Here is a 17,962-nt window from a genome sequence, read left to right as displayed (position 1 = left end):
ATAAAAGCAAACATTAAGATTTAGATAAGGAGGGAAAAACATCACGTGGGGAGTTTTTCCAACAGCCAGTAAACAAAATAACCAACCTAGTTAGTCATTCTTTGACAGCCTCTTTCCCATGCTGAACAGAATTTCCTAGAAAAATAGCTTGTAGTAACCTTTTTTTCCTAGCAACATTAATGATAAAAGTTCCCTAGATAGAAAGGACTCAGGGAAGAAGTGAACAGACACTCTTACTTCACTTCACTCACAAAAAAAGAGCAGTAGGTAGGCAAAATGCCTCCTAAATAGGGATTATAGGAATAAAAGGCTTTACAAGCTTTGTGTCCCATCGCAGAATCTCATGGGGAAACAGGAAAAGACCCTGAAAACCTACAAGGAAGGCAAGGAATAGAGTTTTCATCAAAATTAATTCTCTGAAAATTTGTAAAAGACTCAATTCTTCCTTGAATTGCATATTAGTCTGAGTAACACCCCTTTCTCATCTCATTGATAAACCCTAAAAGATCGGTGAACTTGACTGCCACCTTCAAAAGAAACCTCCCCCCACACACACAAATTTTGGAAATGGATTTGAAACCCCTTAAAACATCTTGGGGTCTGAGAGGGTGTACAATTTAGTATGTTCTTATTCTTTGCTTCATACACTTGGCTATACCATTCCCTATTTTAACAAGCAAAAGGAATAGAATCAAAACCAAGATATTTGAACATTTTCTAGAGGTCACACTGTATATACATTTTACATATTTAAATTATGTCGCACCTCTTTAATTTGATGAAGCAAGGCATTTTTAATAGCAACTTCTTCTTTCACTTGATCAGAGGATAATCGTAAGTAATCTCTACATCTATGTGGCTTTAGGTCCATCTTTTGATACAGTTTATCTTGAACAGTATGAAACAGCATGTTCATTGTCCTAGGCAAAATACCAGTATTTTCTTCTGTACCTAAGAACATAATTTGATGAAAAATTATTTCAAGGTATTATTGGCAACAAGTGGGAGGAAGGGATGTCAGAAGCCTTTTCCAGTATCTTAAGGACTCTTTAATACAAGGAAGGCATTCAGGCAGAGAGGCAGACAGGCAGACATCTATAAGAATAAAAATGGGTTAGAAGTAGCAAGGAGACACCAGACTCTCAAACATTACAACTACTCAAAGTCCCAGACACCAAATTTACTACTGTTCCAGTTCAAGACCCGTTACACCCAAATACTAAGATACATATTCACAAAGATTAAAATAGCGTGAAGTTCAAATTTTCCCTGATCTGATTCTTTTTTTTTTTAACTAATCTCTACTTGTATGTAATTTTTTGTGAATTTTTATCAGGTGGTTCTTTTGTAGCTAAAGATATTGATCTCAATTAAAAGATAAGAGAATGATTAGTATAAACAACCTTGAACATAGACTCAGGAGGTTCCTATAGTCAAAGCTGATCCTTAGTAACTGAGACCATGGAAAGGCCATTTAGCAACCCCTCTAAGCATCAATTTCCTCATCTGTAAAATGGAGTTACCTAATCTCATAGTGTTATCAAAATTAAGGAAAATAAATAGTAAGAAAAATGCTATGTGAATGTTAGTTCTCAGTATAAAATAATTTTTATGTGCTAGGTACTCAATTCTTCACTTTCATTAAAAATGAGAAAAATTTCTATTACTTGACACATACCTAATGAGTATGCTATAAAACTTAAGGAATATATTGGTACTTTTACCATTTGAGGAAAAAATTTTAAATGTTTCATCTTTACCTTGGAATGTATATGTTTTGCCAGAGTTGGTTACACCATAAGTAAAAATCAGACGATTTTCTCCTTTCAAGAAGTCTTTCACCAGCTGCATAATACTCCCTTCAAAGAACTCCTTCTGTGTAGTTTCAGGACCAAATACCTAAATGATCATTTCCAAAATAATTTTGTATACATCAGTTAGAAATCACTAACTTGACAGTCACAGAATATATCCTCAATTCTGTTACTTTACAAATGAAAGATGGTGTCCAAGTATTTTTTTAAAACCACTTTTCCCAGAGCTAAATCTTTGTTCAAACATTTCTTCTTCTTGAAATGGTTTTCCTTTCCTCTTATTCTCTGCCCACCTCCCAATTGCTGAAATCTTATCTATCTCAAATGCCATCTGAATGAAGTTTTCTCTGATATCCACCAAGTATCACTGCTCCCACTCCTGAACTTCTTTGGCCCAGTTTGTCCCCCTTTTGTGACATTTATAACACTTTGCTCTGCATAACCGTTTTGTTATGATATTACAGAAAGACTGACTCCAACCAAAGTCCTAATCTGATGCCTCACCATGGCATGGGGGAAACCCTAGGTTCTCAAAGGCTATTCTAGCAGAGCATAAGTTCTGCCAGGTCACATCAAGCTAGAAAGGGATCAAGTATAGGCCCCAAGTTTGCTTTCCAAACATCACCCTATGTTCAGAAAGGCTTTTTACCACAGTGGCTGCAGAGTAATGAATTACTTTGCCATAACACTTCTCAAAGATAACATTCAAATTTACAGAGGGGTTCCACTCTGTATTAGGAGAGTACTCATACCAGATAAGTAATATATCTTTCAAGTGTTAAGGTATATTGTAGAAAAAGACTTAAATCATAAAGCCTGGATTCTAGTCCTGGGAACAAACAAATATGAGTAAAACTAAAAGCCACTATCAGGTATATAAGTGGTCAAAGGATCTGAACGAACAATTCTCAAAGAAAAACTGCAAATCATCAACAACCACATGAAAAATTGACCCAGATCACTAACAATAAGAAAGATGAAAACCCCCTCACACTTGGTAAATTGACTATTCTTGCTTTTGCCAGAGGGGTTGTGAAGACTCAGGCAAACTAACACCCCACAGGCAGAGCTCTGAAGTGGTCCAACTATTCTGAAAAGCGATTTGGAATTATTCTAAGAAAGTGACTAAAATATCCGTACCCTTTGTTAGTCATAAACTACAAGAAAGTCAAAGATAAAAAGAAAAGAGCCAGGTACCCCCAAATATTTATAGCAGCACTTTCGCTAGTAGCAAAGAACCAAAAATGAAATAGATGGCCATCGACTGGGAGATGGCTAAACAAATTGTAGATAATACTATAGTGCCATAAAAAATGATGAACATGAATAAAATTAGATGGAGTCAGAGTTGGTTAAATGTTTTTACTCAAAGAACTAGTAACTATCATTACTGGTTTGGTATAAATTTAAAGAGAGGTCTTCCATAAAAAAGAGATCTGGGGTACTTGATCTTAATAATCTTAAGTGGTACTTAACATTATTAGCAATGACTTGGATAAAGAAATGGATAGCACGTTCCTCACTTCTATAGAAACAAAACTGGTAATGACACCTAACAATGGGTGAGAGTCATGATCCAAGGGTAGAGCATCGAGTTGAATCTAAATGAAATTCAGCAGGGATAAATGTATTCAGTCTATTTCTAATTAGGCATTACTTTCAGCAAAGCTCTGTCTATTATTATTCAGAGAAAGCTCATCATCTCACTACATATCCTATGAGAATTATTTTTCTTTACTACAACTGTACTTACCTTAGAAAAACTGAATTTCTGTGCCATATGTCCACAGCATTTTTCACTCAACCGACCAGCTAGACTTTGGGGATCTTTTAGTAGGATAGTATTTGAATCTTGAACATATACACAGCCCTAACAGAGCAAAAAAACCAAACAACTTAATGGTATTTTTTGCCCTTCTACTGAAGTCTAAAAGTACCAAAAACATTTAGCCAATAAAACCACCACCCACAAACCTGAGAGTCATTTTCTTTTTCTGATGGTGTAAAAGGTCTTATTCTGAGGCAGACTTGTAGATGGTCCTTGGACTGTAATGAATTTTCCTTAAAAGGGAAACAAAGTAGATTAAATAAGGAATTTTAGAAAATAATTACATTACCCTTACCTTCAGTGTTTGAAGGTGTATGATTTTAGTAGGTGGGTGATCCCTCTACTCAAGCTGATCACAATGTCTGCTGGTGTAACTTGGTAAAGTCTTCATGAATTGTGCAGTCAAAACATTCAGAACCCTAGAGCCAATCTGATGATCATCTCTAAACTTGGCTAGGTTGTTCCTTAGGCAATACTGTCTGTGATGAGCTCAGAAGAGCAAATGATTGGAGGCCTTGAGCAGAAACGTTACCACTTAAATTAGTAAATTAATAAAACTGTGAGATTTTTTTAATATAGCAGGCCACGATGACGTCAGCACATCTCCTTGGGGAAAGTGCTTCTCCCACTGCTACACATAATAACAACTCTACCTCACCTCTTCATCCTGTGCAGCTCTTGGGCACGTCTCACGGTGCGCCACTCGATATACAACAAGTCTTTCTTTGGTTCTTCTAACACATCTCGGTTCATGGTTCCATAGTCAGAAACCATCTATCTGTTGTCACCTCACTGGCATAACAGGTGTGTGATAAATCCTTGTTGATGTTACATTTAAGGGCTTTGCAAAAAATTTCTTGGATCATTTAGTGTATCCTGAGGCCACAAGAGAAACTTACAGAGAGACATCAAAGAGAATAGCATTTTGATGGCTGATGGTACAAAAGAATAAATCTAAACCTGAGGCAAGTGAATTTCTGGCTCAGGCTTCTTGTTAACATTATGATAAAAGGACATTGCCCTAGTCTCTCTTTTAAGTTTCCAGACATTGTTCCTGGAAGTTCAAAGTTCATACTTACAAAATCAAGGCTGGGAAAAAAGTCAGTTTCTATTTTGACCAACTGACAGGTATTCTTATCTTCTCCCTTCTGTCACTTATTTCCAGACATATATGCCCTTATCTTCCCCTTCTGCTGTCTGTAAAATTCCATTTTTTTTATGCTGCTTATGCAGTCACATTTTAAATAAGATTGTGGAAGCTGATACATCAGGCACTCTGATTTTTCATATAGAGGAGCCTGTGTTCTGAGCATAAAAAAAAATCTGTACATATTTATGTCTGCATCTTCATTTGATGATTGACAGTAGAACCTAATGAATGGACCCACTGGATAATTTTTATCTCACCTCTTCCCTCCATGAAAATCTTACACCTGTGCCTCACTACAGCATAGACGTGACCCTGGGACCCTCTGGGACTCTCTAGGCTATGCCAGGGAAATGCAAGATCCTACCAAAAAGAAAGGATTCAGGATTGCAACAGCAATGAATTTGTCAGCAATAGACCTGCCTAGCTAAGTTTAGAGAGGTGTATATCACCCAGGTGGCCACAACATGATGTATTTGGGGACACAGCAACTCCTTTTTTCAAAAAAATATATTTTATTTTTTTCAAAAATTACATGTTAAAACAATTTGTTAACATTTATTTTTTTCTAAAATTTTGAGTTCCAAATTCTATTCCTCTTTCTGTCCCTCCCCTCCCCCCTCCTTGAGATGCTAAGCAATCAGATATAGGTTATATACACAGAGCAACTCTTTTAAAACACTCTATTAATCCACAGTGGATACTATGATCTGCCTTGCAGGAGGGAGTATCCACACTGATAAAATCACAAATTCCAATACACAATATTGGTATAATTGCATAATTAAGCTTTCTTAAAAACTAAATAACCTTAAATTTTATGTAGAGTTAGCAAAATTTAGAGAATAAGGCTCTGGGCTATACAAGACAAGAAATAAAGTGTTAGATATGGTTTGCCTATTTGTCTAGGCTCTGCTGGTTTTGAACTGTTCTCATTCCTTGCTCCTTATCTGTTCCTAACTTGGCAACAATCTATTAATAAGTAGGCTGAAAACCCAAACATAGAGATTAGAAGATATTTAGTACTGGGCTTCAAGAAATCCTGTGTCCCACCATAAAAAATAAGGGGAACCTTCCCAAACTAGAGTTATGATATTCAAATATTTACTGAGTCCAGGTAAGGGAAGGTATATATATCCAAGTCTGGAGGTCACTATAATGGACAGAGAGTATGTAGTTTCATGTGTTTTGTCACTTTTATTTCTGAGAAGTTTAAAAGAATGTTTTGCCAACAAGTCTCAAGTTTTTTGATTTTACAACTCCAAAGGCTCTTGTATCCTACCTCTATTACTCTCTCAACAGAGAGAAATCAGCCCCGCATCTATACCTTATAGAAATGGTATCATTAGTCCACTGTCTAATGATCCCGCACCCCTTAAGATGATGAAAGATATAAAATGAGGAATCCAAAATCACCAACTCAGGATCAACTACATAATTCCTAACTGATGCCATAGGCTTCCCTCCTCTTCATTCAACTGGAATCTGAAACAGGAATGGAAAGCTAAGGAGGTATTAGCGTGACCTCCCCAGTAAGGGACTGTACTGTCAGTTATAAAATCTCCCCAGCAAAATAAAGGTTTTTTTTTTTTTAACAAAAACCATTGGAAATCCTGTCAAACATCATAGATAGCCCAAGAAGTGGAAATTAATCTCTTTATATAACCAAAAGAGCTTTTTCAAATACTATATAGCTTTAATCTTTAAGTCTCTCTTCAAACTCCTCCAAGGAAGTTCAAAACAATATTTGAGTAACAAACTTAGAAAGAACTCCTTAATATCATCTATGTATAAATATAAAAAGAATTGTTTTGTAACCAGCTTTCTAGTTATAGCAAAGCTATCTTGCACCAACAAGTGGCTTGCGTATTCATAAATAAAGCTTTCCAACTGAATCAGAATATTAATTAACATCTGATATTTCTATCAGACTTACCTCAGAGCTAGAAGCAACCAAAGAAAATTCATGGGACAGGTCAAGCTTAATATCATCCACATTTATTCCTACAGGCCTTTCAACTGGTTCAGCACTAACAAGATAGGATGGCCTCTGTACCAATGCTTCATCTGAAACAGATTCCATCCTGCAAGAATAAACCCAACTACATTAGAACAAAGATTTTTTTGATAACCTAACCCACACTTGAAAAGTATATTCTCCCATATACTTCTCCCTATTCATTCCCCATCAAAAAAAGAAAAAAGGCAGTGGCTAGATGGCACAATGAATAGATGACCTGAGTTCAAATATGGCCTCAGACACTTAAAATTTATTAGCCATGTGACTTTGGGCAAGTCACTTAACCCCAATTGCCCTGCCTTCCCCTCCCCAAAAAGAAAAAAAAGAAAAAGAAAAATCAATACAGGATTTTGACAGCACCTACTATATGTAAGGTACCATGATAGACAACTAGGCACAAAAAAAGATAACTGATTCTCTATCCTTAGATAACATCCAGAAAAGTGCTCTAGGAAAACTTCAGGAAAGAGAGAATAGCTGGTGGGAGCAGAGAAAATGCAAAGTATATTTAAGGCAGGCTTCAGTCTTCATAGAGGATACAACACCTAAGCTGAGCTCTACAGGAAGGTTTATGAAAAGAAATCCAAAGTGACATTCGAAGGGTGGGCAGAGAAAGGACCCACAAAAGAACAAAGCAGAAGATAGCAACATGTTTTAAGTTCATGAAAACACTTAGTATTACTTCACTTTGGCTGGAATGGAGCCTTGATGAAGAGTAATAATGAAAAACCAGGTTATAAAAGGTCTTCAGTGCCAGACTGGGTTTGCATTTTTATCCTGTGAGCAAAAGGATTAATGGTTTTTAAGCATGTGAATGACATGACCAGACCCATAATTGAGGAAAATGATTTTGGCATCTATGTGAAGATGAACTGAAAAAGGAAGAAACCGAAGGCAGAAAGATCATCAGGAGTTGTATTACAATAGACCAAGAGTAAGGAGATAAGGGTCAAAGCTAATATAGAAGCAGTGTGCATGTCAGCAGGACTGAGCAAGTGATAGGATGTGAAAGATCCTATGAAAGGAAAGGAAGTCAGTGACAGCTACAACCTTCTGGTTTGACCTGATGGCACCAACATAATTCAAATAAGCATTTATTAATCACTGCATCTGCAAATATGCTGCTGAATACGAGAGACAAAGAAAAATTAAACAGCTCCTGCCCTCAAGGAGATTACAGTCTACTGGGTATGCATATACGCAAATACAAAATAATGTCATGAGGGAGAGAGAAATAACAAGTAGGCGTGAGGGTATCAGAAAAAAAGACTGGCACAGAAGCTAGCACGAGAGCTGAGGTATATAATGAGACACTGGGCAAGCCCTAATTTCTGCCAGGCTGATTTCCAGTTTTCACGGCAAGTTCTGTTGAATAGGGAGCATTTACCCCACGGATTTGGGATCTCTAAATCTATTTGAATACTATGTCTGTTTGTTTGTCAGTGGTGTATACCTATTCAACTTATACTTTTCTAGTTTTTACCCAGTAACTACCGCACCACTGTATAACTTGAGACTGGGTACTGCCAGACCCTTCCCCTGCCCCAACTTTTTTATTATTTCGTTTGAGATTCATGACCATTTATTTGTTCCTCCAGCTGAATTCAGAAATTTTTTCTAGCTCTATAATCTTTTGGTAGTTCAAATGGCATGGCACTGAAGATGTAAATTAATTCACATTAATTAATTTTTTATACTGGCACAGGCCTAATCATAAGCAATTAACATTTCTCCAATTATTTAGGTCTGCATTTCTGTAAATTTCTGCTGCATTTCACATAGCTCCTGTGTGTGACTTTGCAGGCAGATTCCCAGATGTCTGATATATTCTATAATTATTTCGAATGGAACTTCTTTTTCTATCTCTTCCAGCAATTTTTTACGAGTATACCAAAAAGCTGAGGATTTATGTGGGTTTATTTTATAACCTGGTATTTTGTTGAAATTACTAAAATTATTACAATTAATATTTGAGAAGACTGAGGCTCTCAAAATAAACTATCATATCATTTACAAAAAGCAACAGTTTTATTCCTCTTTGCCTGTGCATGTTCCCTCCATTTCTTTTTCTTCACTTCTTGCTTTACATTACTAGCACTTCCTCAAATCAGAGTGGTGGTAAAGGACACCTTTGTTCTACCCTACATTCTGATAGGAAAGGTCTCTAGCATTTTGTCATTACCTATGTTGGTGGCCCTTGATATGCTGTTTACATTAAGGTCCATTTATTCCTTTGCTTTTTAATAGGAATGGGGTGTCATATTTTGTCAAGTTCTTTCAGTATATATTGATATAATCATGTGATATTTGTTAGATATTAATATGTTCTATTATGTTAGCAGTTTTCCTTATATTGAATCAACTGTGTATTCTTGGTATATATCTAACCAGGTCATGTATGTAACTTTTAAAGTTGATATATAACTTTGAGCTCATATTTTTTTTTCATCAATATTCATTAGGGATATCTACCTTAGTTTTATTTCTCTCCAGTGTAGGTACCAAAACCGTATGTGAAATCACAGACATTTGGTAAGATCCCTTCTTTTATTAAGTTTATAAACATTACATAATACTGGAATTAACTGTTTTTGCAATGTTCAATAAAATTCATTTGTAAAACCATATAAAGCTCCTGTGACTTTTTTCATCAGTTCACCTATGGCTTATTCAATTTATTTTTGTGAATTCTAGCTATTTTATATTTTTAAGTATCCATAAATTTCATCTAATTACCTATTTAGGGCATCTAATTGGGCAAAATAATTTCTGATAATCGGAATAGTTAACTTTATCAGTTATCGTTATTTTATGTGTGTGTATGTATGTGTGTGTGTGTTCATCCCTTCTCTAAATTCTACAATATCTCTTTTTATTTGGGCTTTTTTGATGTGTTACTTTTCTAGTTTTTTTTTTTTTAGCTACAAACCCAATTGAACAATGTTTACTCTCTTTTATTGATGAAGGTGATTGGGCAATATGTATTTTAATATTAGGTGCTGCTTTGGGGAATCCCAAGAGTTTTGGCACACACATCATCTCACTGCTGTCATTTTCTCTGATGAAATTATCTATTTCTATGATTTGTTCTTTGACTCACTTCTTTGTTGTTGTTCAGTCTTAAGCCTTATCTGACTCTTTATAACTTTATAAGCATTATACAATACTGGAATTAATTACTGACCATCTGTATGGTCCATCTGTACACTGGACCATCTGTGCATGGGGCTGTCTTAGGACAGATACTGGAGGTGTGCGGGAGTCAAGATGGCAGAGTAGAAACAGGACTTACGCGTGGCTCCAGCTCCCACTCCCTCCAATTCATGTAAAAGATGACTCTGGGGGTGGCCAGGTGGCACAGTGAGTAAGAGCGCCGGCCCCAGCATCGGGAGACCCGGGATCGGTTCCGGCCTCAGATACTTGGCACACACACAAAATAACTGGCTGTGTAACCCTGAGCAAGTTACTTAACCCCAACTGCTTTAAAAAAAAAATTTTTTTTAAAGGTGACTCTGAACAAACTTTGGAGCTACAGAACCCACAAAATGACACAAAGAAACTAACCTCCCCCTGAGGACAGCCCAGCAGGTTGGCAGAGAGCAGCTAGCTCAGCATTCTGGGAGCTGACCCCAGACCTGCTTGAGCCATAGGTTTTAGCCTCAGGGCAGCCACAACCAGCCACCAGCTGGAGGGCCTTCAGATCACCAGCAGCTGTGGTGATTTCCAGAATTATCAACCCATAGATGCCAAGGACAAAATGAGAGGTCAGTGCAGCATGGACTTTGGGATCCAGTAGTTATGTAATGCGATCTGGTGAGAAGCTGCTGAGGTACTGGGGCCGTGCAGCCATGGCCGGGTGGCTGCCCCCGAGCTCCTGGTCTGCAGATTGTAGGGGGACCAAACAACCAGTCTGAGGGATAATCGCTCTTGCTTTAACCTGCTTGGATCTGGATTGTGGTCTAGGGTGGAGGTCCTAAGGTGTGTGATGAGGTGCCAGAGCATGTGGAAGCCTCAGAGAGGGCAGCCAACTAATAGCTCTGGCAACTGTGAAAACCCCAGCGATTTGGGACAAAGCTCTCCTCTCTGGAAGCAGAGTTCTGCTGTGGCAAAAAAGCTCAAAAGTCAAATAATTGAGTGGCAACATGAGCAAGCAAAGGAAGCAAAGCAAACAGAGCAAACCAACTTTACACTATTATTTTGGGGACAAAAAGGATCAAAGCATGCAAGAGGAGGAAGACAGTGAAGTCAGAACTTCTGTACCAAAAGCTTCCAAGAAAATTTTAACTGGTTACAGGCCATAGAGGAGCTTAAAAAGGATTTTGAAAATTGAATGAGAAGTGGAAGAAAAATTGGAAGGAGAAATGAGAATGATGCAAGAAAATTATGAAATGAGAGTCAACAACGTGACTAAAGAAAATAACACCTTAAAAAATAGACTCAGATGGCAAAAGAGGCTCATAAAGGCAATGAGGAGAAGAATGCCTTAAAAAGCTGAATTTGCCAAATGGAAAAAGAATCTCAAAAGCTCAATGGGGAGAATCATTTCTTCAGAATTAGGTTGGAGCAAATGGAAGCTAGTGAATTTATGAGAACTCAAGATACTATTAAACAGATCCAAACAAACGAAAAAATAGAAGGCAATGTGAAATATCTCATTGAGAAAACCACTGACCAGGAAGGATACTGGAATAGTTTGCTATTTCCTGCTCCAGTTTTATGCAGGAAGGGGTTAAATAGATTGTTCAGGGTCACATAGCTAGTAATAAGCATCTGAGATCAGATCTGAATTAGGTCTTTCTGGTCTGAGTCCAGGCCCAGTGCTCTTATCTACTGCACCATATAGCTACCCTGTTCTCTAGCAGTCTCAGTTTTTTAGGATTCAATTATTAAATCTCCAATTAAGTTTTGATCTTTTCTTCAAAAGCCTTTTATTGAATGTAATATTTAGTGCATTCTTGTCAGAAAAAGATGTTAATATTTCTGCTTTTATGCATCTGAGGTTTTTATATTCAAATATATAATCAATTTTTGTAAAGGTATCATGCACAACTGAGAAATATGTATATTCCTTCCTATTCCTAGTCAGCAATAACCTTAGATCTATATTTAACTTTTCTAAAATTTTATTCTGTTCTTTAACTTTCTTCTTGTTTTCTTTAAATCTGTCTACTTCTCCCTGTGCATCAATTAACTTTTTCTTTAAGTATTTGGATGCTATGGTCATTCAGTGTTCATACTAATTCATATTATTTATCCTTGTATTGATATTATTAATCCTTTGTCCATGATGTGTTTAAGTATAAGACAGTTTTCTTGTTTATCTCACTCTGAGAGCTAGGTGTTATGGTGGATAGAACATTGAACTTGGAATTGGAATCAGGAAAACCTCAGTTCCAATCCTGCTTTAGTCACCTGAGAGCTGATATGTGACAATGGTCAAGTCACTTAAGCACTCTCAGTTTCATTTTCTACATCTGTAAAATGGGAAGAAACTCCACTTACTTCACAAAGTTGTTGTAAAGATCAAATGAGATGGGGCAGTCAGGTGGTACAGTGGAGAGAGCACCAGTCCTGGAATCAGGAGGACCTCAGTTCAAATGTGACCTCTAACATCTGACACTACTTACTATTTATGTGATGCTCAGCAAGTCACTTAACCCTGATTGCCTCCCCACCCCCACTCTCCCCCCCAAAATCAAATGAGGTAACATGGAAAGCACTTTTGTTGTAAGGATCAAATGATATAAAAATTGTAAAGCAGCACTTAGTATGGTGCCTGGCACACAGTAAGAACTATGTAAATGTTAGCTATTCTATATAAATGATAAATATCATTATTTTAATCATGTCTATTTTTGCTGTTGCCTTGTCTGAGACCAAAACTGCTACCCTACTTTTCTGAGTTCACTAGAGGAGTAAAAGAAATTATTTCTGCCCCTTATTTTAAGTTTCTTTTACATAATTTATTGTTAGATCCTGCTTTCTAAGACATTATGCTATTCTCTTCCATTTTATACATGAGTTCATCACATTCCTATTCAGCTATGATTAACTGTGTATTTCCCTCTATTTTCTTATACTTTACTTTTTCCTCCTTATCCCCCACCTCCCTCCTTACAAAGAAGGTAGTAGGGAGAAAGGTTGCTCAACACTAACACTAAGACATTTACTTCTACTCCACTGCCCCTATTCTCTTTATGTTGCCTAGACCCCTAAGCACAGGTTTTTATCTTTATTTCTTTCCCTTTAATTCTCCATTCATGATTCACCCTCCAAAATTGGAGTTTCTTTGGTTTAAAACTAATCCCCATCTCCACCCCTCACTTTGTTTGCTGACTCCTCATCAAGGCATGAGAATAACCCAGGATTCTTTAAGGTTGTGTGTCAATTATTACAAGTTCTGATAAGTCAGTCTCAGGAGGCTTTTGGTACAGGCCTAGCAACAGACTGTTTTATCCACTGGCCAGCATATTCAAAGGTGAGTACATACATCAGAAGGTTGGTCATTAAAGTAAGTAATTTTTTGTCCAGGTAATGTGTGATGCTTTGAATCTGTTTTGCTTAAGTACATGTGTTTGTAACAATTTTTCTGTTAAAGAGGGAGGGGAGGTAGGAGGGAGAGAATTCAAAGATGAAAGTAAAATAAAATTGAATTTTAAAATAAAATTTAAGTAAAATGCAGGCAAGAGTATCCCCTCCCAAAAAACTTCTTGACCAGGGCAACTCGTAAGACAAATAAAACAGAGGGGTATACTTATACTGCAGAATCCCATTAAAAAGAAATGTAACCCACTTTCCTGATAAGGAAATGTAATTATCCTAAAACTTTTAAAGATTTCACATAAAAAAATTTCCAGTTAGTTTCTGTTTCAATGCAGTGAAATACTTCAAAACTAGAGGCTTATCCCCATACAGCAAATTTATGGCACTGATTGAAAACTACAGTAATCTTTGGGGATTGGAAGCAAGGTTAAAGTTTGGCCACATTTTTAACATCTTCCTGCTTGCCTAATTATAACTGGTAAAGTTCCTCCCAAAAAATATACCATCACAAATTCTGGAAAATGATGAGATATTGCTTCACATTCAATTCATAATCTTAGTACCAGTGAGACATGAGTGGACTGAATACAATAATGATGCACCTATGACACAGTTTGTGATCTATAATAATGTTTTAAATATTGACATTCAAATAATACTGAAAAGGGGAGTAAGGAAAGTAACTTTCCAGAGAGTTTAAAAAAAAATTTAAATTGCCTCAACCCCTCATTTAATTACCAATTTAGCAAAAGAAAGAAAGAAAAAAGAAAATAATGTTACTCAACTCACAGCAACACAGCAGAAGAGATGGGATCCTCTGATCTGGAGGAGGTAACACAGTCCAATGGAAAGGGCCTCTAGTGTCAACAATCCTGCCTCTGGGGCTTACTCCCCAGGTGACCTCTGCAATTCACTTCAGCTGTCTGAGCCTCAGTTTCCTCATCTAGGACATGAAGGTCCAGAAACCAGTTCTAGACATCTGAGTCTTTCCTTCCAAAGTCAGTCCTCAAACCACTACTCCATGCTATCTCCTCCAATGGAACATAATCTTTGAATGGGAAGGGATCCTTTTGTCTCTGTCATTGTATCCTCTGGCTTACACAGAGCTTGGCACAAAGTAGACACTAAATAAATACTTTCTTATTAATTGATTAGTTGGACAGAAGAACAGCCTGCATCCCACCTTCATAAGAAGGGAATAAGAATCCAAAGAGCAGTACTGGGTACTTTTTCAAGGAAAAGGTTCAGGGTAACTTCTGGGATCTATTACCCATTCAACCTTATCCACCATCTATTCCACATTCCACATAGAACATTAACTAATATTCTTATTTCCCATCAAAAATAGTACAAATAAATACTCGAGCTTAATAGTTAATAGTTCACTTATCTGAAAAATTTATTTATGTTGGCCAGTGCATTCCACAATTTAAACTATGAAATAAGACACTTCTGTCCCCAAGGCCTGGAACCAGTCAAGTTGTTTTACTTCACTCTAAGATCAGCTCCCCTCCAGCAAATCAACTGCCAGGACCTGCTAGAAAAGGTGTGTCAACCGCCTTCCCTAGCACTCAGATCATCATCCCATTCCACATCCAGATATCCCTCCCTAGCCACAGCTTCCCTATATATGGATTCTTGTCCAATTAAAACACAAGTACCTTGAATATACACACTATTTTCTGCTTTTGTATACAAAGAGTTTTAAATATAATAAATTCATTTCAGGAGACTTTCTTGGAACTGGTTTCATTTAACACTTTAATAAATTATGAAAAAGTAAGACATGAGGGAGTATACAGAAAACCCAATTTATCCTGCTACTTTGACATTGCACTATTTAATACATCTTACCAAGTTAATACACAGAAAAGCCCATGGGCATGAGCTGTTTGAACTAACTTTGGTAAGTAAAATAACCAAAGAATTATATATCCAGATGTAGTTAGAAAAATGAATCACTGCTTTTTAAAAAGCTGTGTTTGTGCCTGCAGAAAATGAAATATATAACTTACTTGGTTACACAGATGAATTTAGATTTTTCTCTTAAAGTGAGGGTTGAGGAGGGATCCTCCTTAATTTCATCCATAATATTATGAATATAACCTTCATAAATATTTCTTAACCTCTCAGGGGTTTCTAATAACTTGGGATTTTTCTTGAAAACTTAAAGGCTCTTCCCTAGTTCTTAAAGGCAAGCTCTAGCTGGTATCAGGAAGCTGGAAAGGCTTCAAGAATACATTGAGACTGTACAGGCTGTTTTCCGAGAAACAGCTTAGCTAAATTGGGAGACTGTTTATTCTTACTAGGTTGGTCTGCAAGGATACCATAACAATTCTTTAAAAAAAATTAACTTTATAAATATCAACAAACATGATTTTATTTCTCTGTACCTGTACTTCTTAACTTAGGAGCTATGAATGTTTTTTTTAATAGCTTTACAAGTGTTACAGTATAGTTGGTTTCCTTTATAATCCTATATATAAAATTTTATGCATTTTGAAACATTATTCTGAGGAGTCTATAAGTTTTCACCAAACTGCCAGAGGTGCCCATCGCACAAAACACAAAAAGGTTAAGTAAGAATTCCTGTCATACACAAGGAATAGAAAGGGAGGATTATATGTGAAACTCTTCGTTTACAATACAGATTTTTTTCTTTTTAAAAGTACATGTTAAATTTAACAAGGTAAGACCTACACTATCCTCCATGTGTTAACAGCTTTCGAAGACCCTCTACCAAGACACAGAGGGCTTGCTCAGGGGGAGTATTGGTCACAAAATGAAAATCATAGATCCTTGAAGTTAATTTGAGGCAACTACGATAGTATCTAAACCTGGCAGAAAATTTAAATTCACAGAAGAATTATATACCGCCAACAGTTCCTATTCACTGAACCAAGGAAAGAGAGAGGAAGGGGGGGGGGGGGGGAGAGGAAGGACATAGCATTTACGTAACACTTGAAAGTTTGCAAAATGCTTAATAAATAATATCTCATTTTATCCTCCCAACAACCTTGGCAGGTAAGTGCAATTATTATCCGCACTTTACAGATGAGGAAACTGAGATGACAGGTTAAGTGACTTATACAGGGCCACACATGCAGCTACTAAGCATCAGGAAGGAAGGGAGGGAGGGGGAAACCGAGGTCTCGCAGGTGAAATGGGCTGCCCAAGGTCCCGGTCTCCTCTACATCCCAAGTCAGGAAGCTGGCGTCCCTTCCCCAGCTGGCAAAGGTAAACACAGATCCTGCATCGGATCCCCCACCAGTCCCGGGACCTTCGCCGGCAGAGCCCGGCCCCGCCTCCCGCGGTGTCCTCCCCACGCCAAGCCCTCCCGAAGGAAAGCAGAGCCGCCCTCAGGCCGTCTATCACACAATAAGATCTTAATAAATGCTCGGCACATTTACCTAACCCAACACCTTTCTCGCCACTCTCGGGCAGTCCAGCACAGTGCTTGGCACACAGGAAGCGCTTAATAAATGCTTCATTCATTCATCCATCCATCCAACCCAACGCCTTCCTTGCTGCCCCCAGCGGCTCCCCGCGGAGTCACCCACCTACCTCGGCCTTCCTCCGCCACGGAAGCCGAGGCTTCGCTCCTGCTTCGCTCCCCGCAGCCTTCACTCTCGCGGATCAGCAAAACCCGAAGAGATAGGCGATCCGTGTTTTCAAATTCAAATGATGGCGGCTGGTGGGCCGCGGGGAATCAAGGGATGCGCAGAGACAACCCGGACGTGACGTCACGGAGCGGAAACCCGCCCCCTGGTGAAGCCGAGAAACCTTGTCTATGTGTGGCGGGGCGATCAATGAGAGGAGGAGGGAGGGGGCGGGACCGGGACCGCGGCATTCGGGCGGCTGCGATGCCCCGCCCACGAAGGTCTGTCGAGCCGCTGGGGGCGGGGCGATTCCATCCGCGTGTGTGCGTAGAGACCCTGTTCTGGTTCCAGGGCTGGGTTCCGTCCTGGGCTTCCCCTTGTTCACTACCGGCTGCGGAGAGATTGGGAAACCCGGATTCTCGGACCCGGTGATTCCTTGTCCGTCAGGCCTGGTTCCCCTGGGGCTGGAGCTTTCCGGGAGGCCCGGGTGAACTGCACAAGTGCCTGGGCCCGTGTCGGTCTGTGAGAGTCTGGGACTCTGACCGCGGCCCTGGCCCCCTCTGGCCCGGAGCAGTCGGGGGGGCCAAGTTCAGGGCACTTCTGGCCCCCGTGACCTTGGACGACTCGCTTCCCCACAACTCCTTCATCTGTGAAATTGAATTAGGTATTTAGGCAGAGTATTAATTAAAGGCATACAAAGTGCTGGGGGATGCGAATAATAACCAGATAGCCCTTGCCTCTTGAGGAGTCTTACATTTTAGGGGCACCTAGGTGGCGCAGTGACTAGAGCACCAGCCCTGGAGTCAGGAGGACCTGAGTTCAAATTCGGCCTCAGACACTTAACACTTACTAGCCCTGTGACTTTGAACAAGTCACTTAACCCCAATTGCCCTCCAAAAAAAAAAAGCAAAAAGAAAAGAGTTACATTCTAATGACAGAAAAGGTAACCCCTTAGGTCCGAAATCTTTGACCTGATAATTCCCTTTTTTCTCCATGACACTACTACCAGCT

General features: G+C 38.5%; 1 protein-coding gene across 6 annotated transcripts in view; it reads right to left on the bottom strand.

Annotated features, from left to right (window-relative positions):
- KIF20B (kinesin family member 20B) overlaps positions 1-17,120 on the bottom strand; it is a 111,343-nt gene extending 94,223 nt beyond the window's left edge. For 3 of the 6 annotated variants that reach the window (XM_069099192.1, XM_069099194.1, XM_069099197.1), the window contains exons 1-6: positions 16,917-17,120; positions 6,726-6,873; positions 3,789-3,875; positions 3,568-3,684; positions 1,761-1,899; positions 767-951 (exon numbers count right to left, since the gene is read on the bottom strand). In XM_069099192.1, coding sequence (XP_068955293.1) covers positions 767-951; positions 1,761-1,899; positions 3,568-3,684; positions 3,789-3,875; positions 6,726-6,872 — 675 coding nt within the window. In that variant the 5' untranslated portion in view covers position 6,873; positions 16,917-17,120. Of the gene's footprint in view, positions 1-766; positions 952-1,760; positions 1,900-3,567; positions 3,685-3,788; positions 3,876-6,725; positions 6,874-16,912 lie in introns of all 6 variants that reach the window. The other 3 variants (XM_069099193.1, XM_069099196.1, XM_069099195.1) reach the window with 3 other exon arrangements.
- Between the last annotated feature and the right edge of the window lie 842 nt (positions 17,121-17,962).

Source organism: Petaurus breviceps, unplaced genomic scaffold (genome assembly GCF_028583685.1).
Source record: "Petaurus breviceps papuanus isolate PSGF00001 unplaced genomic scaffold, PetGlider_PUasm1.0 37, whole genome shotgun sequence".
NCBI lineage: Eukaryota > Metazoa > Chordata > Mammalia > Diprotodontia > Petauridae > Petaurus > Petaurus breviceps.
Note: the sequence above shows the minus strand (reverse complement) of the source record. Positions and strands in the feature narration are given on the sequence as shown.